The 9,746-nt window shown below is 38.3% G+C and overlaps 1 protein-coding gene and 1 long non-coding RNA gene across 2 annotated transcripts; both read left to right on the top strand.

The window, feature by feature from the left end:
- Nucleotides 1-1,367: 1,367 nt before the first annotated feature.
- Nucleotides 1,368-5,649, top strand: LOC149013260 (protein NRT1/ PTR FAMILY 7.3-like). The gene is made up of 5 exons (XM_089158740.1): nt 1,368-1,467; nt 1,693-1,843; nt 3,054-3,271; nt 3,439-4,001; nt 4,492-5,649. Exons 1-5 carry the CDS (start codon nt 1,441-1,443, stop codon nt 5,378-5,380), a joined length of 1,848 nt encoding a protein of 615 aa, XP_089014866.1. The 5' UTR covers nt 1,368-1,440; the 3' UTR covers nt 5,381-5,649.
- A 497-nt stretch (nt 5,650-6,146) lies between these two features.
- On the top strand, nt 6,147-9,644 carry LOC149013259 (uncharacterized). The gene is made up of 3 exons (XR_016174107.1): nt 6,147-6,360; nt 8,372-8,446; nt 8,753-9,644. It is a non-coding gene; the product is annotated as an uncharacterized LOC149013259 (long non-coding RNA).
- Nucleotides 9,645-9,746: the final 102 nt, after the last annotated feature.

Raw genomic sequence — 9,746 nt, 5'->3', positions numbered from 1 at the left:
ACTAATTCTAGGGCCATTAGCTGATCAGATCTCTCTCACAAAAACAATATTCTTTGTGTACACTAAGGAACAAATTTAATATTGCAATTTTGAAACCCATAATCTAATTCATTTAGAAGTTGTTTATAAAGTTATTCTCTGTATAAATTAAAACCCTAATTATAAGAAAATCAGCTACTAGATCTCACTTGGGAATATAGTACCAGAAATTCCACTGCTGTGTATTTGTTGTCAAAGGATATTAATCTTTCGGCTTTTTGTTTCATGCTGTTTTGAAATTCATGGAGCCTTCGGCAGAGAATATGAGCATAGAATTTATATTGGATTTTGCCAACTAACTTGGCATAATTGAAACTAATCTTTTTAATCTAGATGATTCTTTGCTTATGCTGTAGGTATTTTTGATAAGGTTACCGCGCACAGAAATTACATTAATTACAAAATTTAGTGATCTGAAGGCACAGGTTTACCAATCTGTGGACAGTAAAGTTACAGAATACAACACGAATATATATGAGAAAAAAGTGTTATGTCTTAGCAAGTTGAGCAACAAGCAGATGCAGAAACCAAGTGTGTAACTGGTTCTCTAATTTAATCAATGTCAACGACAGAACATAAAAGAGGACATCAAATCTCTAATCTGATCAGAAAGATAAGAAGGATGTGATCATCAATCCAATGGATACAACCATGGAATCATATGCTGCATAATAATTAAAGAAAAGATAGAAGTTGTTAGATCTTAATTAAGCTTAACTAATTAATTAGTTTATTCCTTGAGATAAGTTCTTTTTTACTAGCATTATCTTTCCTTTCTTATCTGAACTTTTGGGTGAGATCATTGTTGCAAACATGGAGTACTGCATCAAATGCTTTTCACCATTATTGAGAATGATCTTCAATATATAATTCTTCTATATATCACATTATCACAAAAATGATGCAATTAATCCTTTCTTTTTTTTTTTTTTTGGTAATAAAGAAAGTTTATTGATTTAACAGAACCTCTAGCAATTAATCCTTTCTTTTTTATATGTATATATAGTTTCTACATTCCTTCGCTTTTAGCTTTTGACATCAAGGGTATCTATTTCAGGCCAGGAAAACTTGAAAACTACTGGAAAGAAAGACTGGTAAAACCAGGAAATGAGAGGCATTTGAAAAGTCTTTTGAACTGAATACAGCACATTAAGCATTCTTTTCACCCTGCCCAATAATTTGCAGATAAAATTATACTGGATAAATTGTCACATGTGGGTCTCTCCCTTTCTTTTCTGTTTGTCTATTTTCCACCGTCCGCTTAGTCCCCTCATCCTCTATATATACACTTACGTATTTTTCTTCATTCTGTAACTCAGTCTCTTCTTTCTTAACAAGAGCCTGCACTACCTACTCTTCTCTCTTTGCATCTCTAAGGGTTCCTTGTTCTCACCACCAACAATGGCCTGCTTTGAGGACTGTAAGAAGGTGAGTGATGATTCTCATGGCCTAAGTGGCCTTTTTCTCCCCCTCCCCCCTCTCTTTCTCATGGGCTCTTTCTTCTATTTAGTCTCATGTTCATTTTATCATATAAAGACACCAGTTTTCTTGCAGGCTTTTTAGATATTCCATTTGTTTATTCATGCACTAAAGACTATCACTTGCATTACTATAACTATCAAAAACTGATCTTCTTTTATCTTAAAATCTCAGTCTAAAATCATGGAGTTAGGAGGAGAAGTAGAGGGTGAGAAGATCAAAGAAGAGCAAGAAGAGTGCACCCTTGATGGCACCGTGGATTGGTATGGACGCCCGGCAATCCGTCAACGAACTGGGCGATGGGGTACTGGAATTCTGTTACTGGGTAATTAAACTCCATCACCGCAGCAAATAGTATCATTGTCTTGATGGTTACAACTAACAATTTCCCCCACTTCTCTCCAAAACTAGTTTCTAACACCAGTCTCTATCAAGGTTTCCAGCCATGTTTCCAATAGATGAATAAAATGACAAACCCTAGTTGGTTGATAGGGTTAATGCATGTGTTAGTATTGTGCTCAACCTTAAATCATTTTTCTTTTAGGGTTCCTGTAGGGCTATATATTTTTCATGGTCACCAGACCTTCTATACGTCTAGCTTTATGTGTTGAAAAGACAAGAAAAAAAGAGGCCCATTTGATAGACTACCATTTGTTGAACCTACCTCTTGTGCTAGCTTCAATTTAACCAGCTTGACGACATGCAAGATCAGGTGATGAGAGATAGAGAAAGAGAAAGAGAAGAATTTGATATAAAAAATGTGTCTTTTTCTCTAATGGAAAGCTTAGGTGTTGGTCCACAAAGTCTCTCTTCATATAATTATATTGGAGGTTAAATATGGATGGTCCATGTTAGGGAGCTCATCACCTTGTAAAGGCACAGAACCCGGCCTCCACCAGATTAGTATTTTCTGAATCAAATTACCTTTTTTCATTCCTCTAAACATGGAGATGATGGTAATATACTATATAAAACAAGGGTTGGTGATGAAGCATATTACCCATAATATGAAAATCTAACCGTTCATTTTAGTAATCAGATTAGGGTGGGTTAGTGTGCGGTCATTATCAAATTATGGTTTCTTTGTCTCTTTTGATTAACTAATGCAAACATGGTAAACCCTTCTCCCCCGGGTTCTCCCCCCATTAATTGCAGAATGTGGGCTCTTCTGAAATCATTCAAAAAGACAACTTTCAAGGCTCAGTTTCAGTTTCTTAACAACCTGTTTGTCTTTAGAACATGTCAAAGTGATGACATGCAATTAAGGAGTGGGAAATGGGTAGGTTCTGGTGAAAGGACAAGAAGAAAAGGACCCTCATCCAAACATGACCTTAAGACACTTATCTAGATAAGTGACAACATTGATTCTTCCTTCATGTGAACCAACTCTTAGATCTCCTGATCTAAAGGAACCCAGTATTAACTGAAGCTTAAAACTTTATAGTGTTCCAAGTACAAATTACCACCAGTTTTTAGCTGCCTGAAATGTTCTGAATTAGGTTCTCACACTTGTGTTGTCTTCTTTTGATAATCAGTGAATCAAGGGCTTGCAACATTGGCTTTCTTTGGAGTTGGAGTGAACCTGGTTTTGTTCCTCACAAGAGTCATAGGACAAAACAATGCTGATGCTGCAAATAATGTTAGCAAATGGACTGGAACAGTCTACATCTTCTCGCTTGTAGGCGCATTGCTCAGTGATTCCTACTGGGGAAGATACAAGACTTGTGCCATTTTTCAGGTCATCTTTGTATTTGTAAGTAACCAATTCTCCTTTTGAACACCATGCACCATCATACACTACAATTTTTGTTGATAAGGAATCGAGCAATGTGTCAACCCATTGACTCAGTTGAGTTGACCCATTGAGATGAGCTGAGTCAATTTTCTAACTGCTCTTTCTTTTTTGGTATTCTATGACAGGGATTGGTACTATTATCTGTATCATCATACTTTTTCTTGGTTAAACCTACTGGCTGTGGAGATGGACAATCTTTCTGTGGGCCCCACTCACCACTCCATATTTCCTTCTTCTATATATCTATCTACTTGATTGCCCTAGGAAATGGAGGGTATCAACCTACAATAGCAACATTTGGGGCAGATCAATTTGATGAACATGACAGCAAGGAAGGGCACTCCAAGGTGTCTTTCTTTAGCTACTTCTACTTGGCTTTGAACCTTGGCTCCCTCGTCTCAAATACAATTTTAGGGTATTTTGAGGATGAAGGGATGTGGGCTCTAGGATTTTGGGTATCTAGTGGTTCTGCGTTTATTGCTTTGGTCCTATTTCTTATTGGGACCCCAAGGTACAGGCACTTCATGCCAAGTGGCAACCCTCTCTCCAGATTCTGCCAAGTGGTTATTGCAGCATTTAAGAAATGGAGGGTTGAGATGCCAGCAGGAAAAGAAGATCTATATGAAGTGGATGGAAAGGATTGTGCCATCAAGGGTGGAAGAAAGATACTCCACACCAATGAATTCAAGTAAGTCTCAGGAGCTAGACCATCTACATTATTTCCTTTGTCCATATTTTTCCTAAGATAGGTATAATATGGAAATGAGTGCTTAAAGAGAAAGTGAAGGATATCTGCAGATAGGTTCCTTTCATTTGGGGAAGGCATATCCAATACCAACTGATCAAATTGACGTACCACCACCACCACCTTGTGGTCCTGACAGCACTTTTGATGCTATTCAAAGTGCAGGATCCTGTTGGAAATTACCCATTGGAACTTCAAGGAAGGTGGTCTGTACATGGCGCCTAGTATTTGTGATTTGGTTCTGGAAAGCTGAACCATCTTTTTAGGTTGGGTTAACCAATCTAGTTTTAAGTTAAAATCAAGAGTTTTTGTATTGTCTTAAGCACAGTTCTGAACAGTTAACTGTAATCATTCATGTAAATTACATTGTCAAATAACAAAATGGTAATAATGTTTGCTAGCTGACAGTAGTCTACTTGTGGAATTTGTGAAGGTTCTTGGATAGAGCTGCATACATCACTTCAAAGGACATCTCCCTACAGGATCAAGGCCTCCACAGTCCATGGCGATTGTGCACAATAACACAAGTAGAAGAAGTAAAATGCGTATTTAGACTTATTCCCATTTGGGTATGCACCATCATCTACTCAGTAGTCTTCACTCAAATGGCCTCTCTTTTCGTGGAACAAGGGGCTGCCATGAAAACTACCTTTGGGAATTTTCGAATTCCTGCAGCAGGCATGTCTAGCTTTGATATAGTTAGTGTAGCAGCTTTCATTTTCATTTACCGGCGAGTTGTTGATCCTCTTGTCAGTAAATTACGAAAGACAAATGGCAAAGGACTCACTGAGCTTCAAAGGATGGGAATAGGGCTTATAATAGCAATACTGGCGATGGTCTCGGCCGGAATTGTGGAGTGCTATAGGCTAAAGTATGCTCAAGATGAATGTGTTAATTGTGATGGTTCAAGTACTTTGAGCATCTTTTGGCAAGTCCCTCAATATGCATTCATTGGAGCTTCTGAAGTGTTCATGTATGTGGGTCAATTGGAGTTCTTCAATGACCAAACACCAGATGGATTGAAGAGCTTTGGGAGTGCTCTTTGCATGACTTCCATATCACTGGGGAACTATGTGAGCAGCATAATTGTGTCAGTTGTCATGAAGATCTCTACTAAGGGCCATATGTCTGGATGGATCCCTGGAAATCTTAACAGGGGACACTTAGACAGGTTTTACTTCCTGTTAGCAATTTTAACAATCATTGATCTTGGGCTTTATGTGCTATGTGCACAATGGTACAAGAGTATCATTCTAGAGGGAAAATCTCAAGACATGGACGACAACAACGACGACAACGATGATGAAAAGTCGAGTGTTTAGCTTGCAGTTTCTTCTTCCAGCTTTACAGGATGTAACAAAATAATGTGGTGTTGCACTGGTCAATGCAGAATTGTAGCTTTTTTGAAGAAATGGTGTGTAGCCCAAGACAGAAAATCCTTCCCATTGCTTGTTCTCACTCTACTTCACCCCTTTTCTCTTATTTTACGGTCCTGCAGCCCTAACCCAAATTTGTAATGTAAAGGTTAGAGCAAGGCTGAGTAAAGAGGGTTTAAAAGGTGGAAGGTCTATTCATCAAGGTATATACTAGTCGCTACTGATCGCATTTGTTCATTATAATGTTGTATGGAATTTCAGAGAGTTGCTATTTCATGAATAGTTTCTGTTCTCGTGAATCGCTCGGTGCTTACATAGTATCCGTTAAATGTGATTTACAACTTAGCACAGAAGGCAAAGAAAAATAAAAAACAAAAATTGGTTGGAGTTACCTCATTAAGGCAATTGCATATATTCTTCTATAAAAGATGGAAAAATAATTGGAGGTTTCATTCAACTCTGAAAAGGAACTCCTTGAAGTTCACATATTCCTCACCCAGAAAAAGAAAGTTCATACATAATCGTAGGTTCATGGGAATCACATTACACAATTAGAAAGAAAGAACCAAAAAAAAAAAAAAAAAAGATTCCATTTCCAGAATACCCTTCTGGGTTTTGTATTTTTAATAATAGCCTTTCAAATTCTGTTTTCGTTGAAAGTCAGGAAATGGAATTTTAATGGACAACAAAAAAGAAATTCTTTAGAATTCTTTTTCACACATTCGAGTGTGAAGATTTTTCTTCCGCATGTCTTTCATGAGATCATATCATCATCAGAATTGAATAAACAAGTTTAAGGAGATACATATGTTGTTTGTCTTTAAACTTCAAATTTGGCGTCTGTATCCGTGTCCAAGGCTAGAGATTTGGCAGACGATACGGCACTAGGGTTGGTGTTGCTGGGAGTTATCCAAGGCCCCGCTGTGGTTAGATTTTACAAATTGAGCTTTTCTTTGGATTTTTAACACTTGTCTGGTTGGATTTTAAATGTTTGGAGTTTGATTTTGGTCTGATCGATGTCCTTTATTTCTCTGATATCTTGTTTAGGCGAATTTTGTAGTTCTAAACTTTTAATGTTGAATCAAGAAATGGGAGAATCGGTTTCCTCTGTTATTGTGTTGGAGTTTCTCTATTACTATGTTCTTGCGAGTCAAATTTGTACCCTTTTTGTATTTCGTTTCACGTTATGGGAATCTTTAGTATTGGTAGTTGGTTGCTCACTCACTTGGTTTATAAGCTAGCTTAATGTGAGTTTTTGGGTTTATTTACTCAGGGTTTTATGTGAACTCATGCAGTTTATCTCTGTTCTAGTCAATCGATCCATGTTGTATGCCAGTTGTTTGAGATAAATACTGATGCTAAGATGAATAGAGCAAGAGAAAGTCCATTGCCTTCCAGGCATATTACTAAGCTCCATTTAGCCATCTGAGCTACTGGCGTTGGTGCTGCTGTTACAGCTTTATTGGCATACAAGGTGTCCTTATACTCTGGTTTAGCCCTCCTTTCATGTCCTTTCCTGTTTCTCCAATATAATCTAATCTGAAGAAGATCATCCATATAAAAGAATGGGTCTGGGTTGCAGAATTTATATGACAAGTCTTTGCAAGGATTAGTGTCTTAGTGGCAGGGTTTGCAGCTTCTCTATTCTTTCTCTAATAGACTGGTAGAGTCAGGGGGCACATGATATAGTAAAACAATGTTTAGGCTTTAAGCTCTACCCGGCCTTCAACTGTATTCACTTCTGCTCTATCTATTTATTCTAAACCATATTCAGCAAATCAATGTATTATAGGTATATATACTTGCATTGGTTTTATATGTTAACCCTGTAGATACACATAATATTCTTTGTTTTCCCCTTTTCCCCTTGAATGGATAATGTACAAACTTTTGGTGTACAGGAGTATTTAGTGTATCATTGGTTATTTGTTCACGACACATCCTGACTACTGGATCAGTGCACAAAGTAGATATGGTGGCATTATCATATAACATCCAATTGGACTTCTACTTTTCAAATGATGGTAGTGGAAAATATGGCGAATTGGACGATTGGATCTGAAAGAATAGACTGATTAGTTTAGGCAAGTTGATTGCTGGCATGATGACATGAACCTTGTACTCTGTTTGGTCTCCCTTTCATGAGTAATAATAGTAGTGGTAAGTGTACTAAAGAGCCTGAGAAGGTCCTGAACAAGTTGCCGTGGTATAATTCCCGCATGTTTTGGTCCAACTGAAGTCTGAGGGGTTTTACGAAAAAAACTAAACTCAGAGGAAACTGTCTTACGAAAAAAACCAAACTCAGAGAGGAAACTTTCTCACCCATTGATTGATTTGGCTTGTTCTTTCATTTTTCTATCTTTTGCATATGCAGTTTTAGAACACTCTTTCTTGGTGGTGCTTCTGGTCTGAGAACTGCCTTGAGATTTGAGGGACTGCTTGTATCTGCTTTCATTTTTTTTTTTTTGGGGGGGGGGGGGGTGTATGACTATAAAAAGCTACAGTGTCCATAAGCTTTTTCTGCAGATTAGGATGGCCTGCAACACCCGGGCTTGGAACCCAACACACTGCAGCTCTATGAAGCTGCAAGCCATCTGATTGCACTGGACACCCTGCAGTGCCACAGGATCCATGTCCTGGTTGATGCGTCTGTCCCAGTAATCTATTATAAACCAGCTTTGGATTCTTAAATAAGAAAAAGAAAATAAAAAAGACTTGAGCTTCCCTCTACTCATAGAGGATTATTAGTTGCACTAAGTACTTCATTGGCCGTATGGTATGGAAATTGAATTGTAGTCGGTAAGCCTAAAGTATCAAAGTTGCATCTGCTTATTATACGGAACTGGATCATCTCATTTGGAATTCAATACCATTATGATATACTGAAACAATACAAAGTCTTCTTAGGCATTCACTTGAGCTCAATTGTTTGTTCAGGTTTTGGTAATGCTCTGAGAATTGGCGAGTCAATTTCATAAAACATCTTATAGAAAGAGACACAGTCAGGCTCAGGTAAATGAAATTATTTGATTCTGGTTGGTTACAGAACATTGTGGAAATATGAGGTTTAAGGAGATGTGCACAATCCCATGTGTCCTATATTTACACCCAAAAATAACATAAATATGAAATGCTGGCACTTATGAAATGAATTAGAAGCCTTTGATGCTATTACTGAAATTAATGAAGTCTTATTGATCATCAACTAATCCTTCAGTTCATCCAGGTTAACTTACCATAAATGGGGATTCAATTGTAGTTACAATTAACTGAATATTTTCAATTATGGATCCTGTTGGCTGTTGTAACCAGTGGCAGGTGCCTCTTGTTATCTGTGAAGTTTAAGATAACTACTTGATGCATATCATGATTATGTCAGTTTGTAAAAACTGAATCAGCATTTCCATGTTGTTTCTCTGATGCACTGTACACTAGTAAACTACTGCTGTTTACTAGTTTCTACACCAACTATATTTGTTGTTGGATTGTTGACATTGTCAGCCACGATTGACTCAGAGATTGAAGGAAATATATGTTGCGGGTTCAGGGCAAGCTTTAATTGGTGGGGATAGCTTATGCTGGCTATACAAGGAAGGTTGGTCCTGTTTTCTTCAATTCAATGCCTTCTTTATCCATTTTCAGCCATGGCCAAGTGAAAGTTCCTGACAGAGAACTTTGGATGGTGTTGAGATGGTATCAGGAACAGTGAGTGGGGAATTATGGACTCTGTACCATCAGGGTTTGGGGGTTGGGGAGCAGAGATTAATGACCCCTGGATGGGTGTCCTGTGGATGCAGGAAAACTGACTCCTTGTTGAGCCCATGGCTTCTATTAAACTAATGCCATCACATCCCAACTTGGAGCAGTATCTCGGCACATTCTGAAGCATTCTTAGTCAGATGCAATCCCTTTATTGCACCGTATGTACAGTTTTCTGTCCCATATGAAATGCCATGGACAAGTGATCCTCTCTGTAGATATCTGGATGAGGCTCTAAAATGGTACTGATCTGCGAAGAACTCACAACAGGTCTGTGGTGGTGCTGCGCTGGTCCCTGCCGTGTGTCCTGCGCTTTGTTGCAATGGAGGCTTTTCGTCTCTCCAAGCAATTGGGAGACTGTGTCGGTCTTGTTGGGTCTGCTGCCCTTTTGGTCCACTTTTGGTTGTATTTTCTGGCCTGTTTGTAAGGCTTTGGCCACTTGTGCTTGTTTGCGTTTGCTTTTATTGTTGCTCTTAGATAGTTGCTTGCCTCGATGCAACTTAGGTTGCTTGTTAGTTAAGCCCTCAGTCTCGCTTTGCCTGGGCTTTGTCCT

Source organism: Hakea prostrata, chromosome 6 (assembly GCF_041222555.1).
Source record: "Hakea prostrata isolate BN-2017 chromosome 6, UWA_Hpros_2, whole genome shotgun sequence".
NCBI classification, from domain to species: domain Eukaryota; kingdom Viridiplantae; phylum Streptophyta; class Magnoliopsida; order Proteales; family Proteaceae; genus Hakea; species Hakea prostrata.
Note: the sequence above shows the minus strand (reverse complement) of the source record. Positions and strands in the feature narration are given on the sequence as shown.

Excerpts from the sequence above, each read along its gene's own strand:
- LOC149013260 (XM_089158740.1), top strand. The coding sequence starts at position 1,441 with ATGGCCTGCTTTGAGGACTGTAAGAAG. Across the intron at positions 1,468-1,692 it reads GCTTTGAGGACTGTAAGAAG|TCTAAAATCATGGAGTTAGG; the intron begins GTGAGTGATGAT and ends TTAAAATCTCAG. Across the intron at positions 3,272-3,438 it reads TTCAGGTCATCTTTGTATTT|GGATTGGTACTATTATCTGT; the intron begins GTAAGTAACCAA and ends ATTCTATGACAG.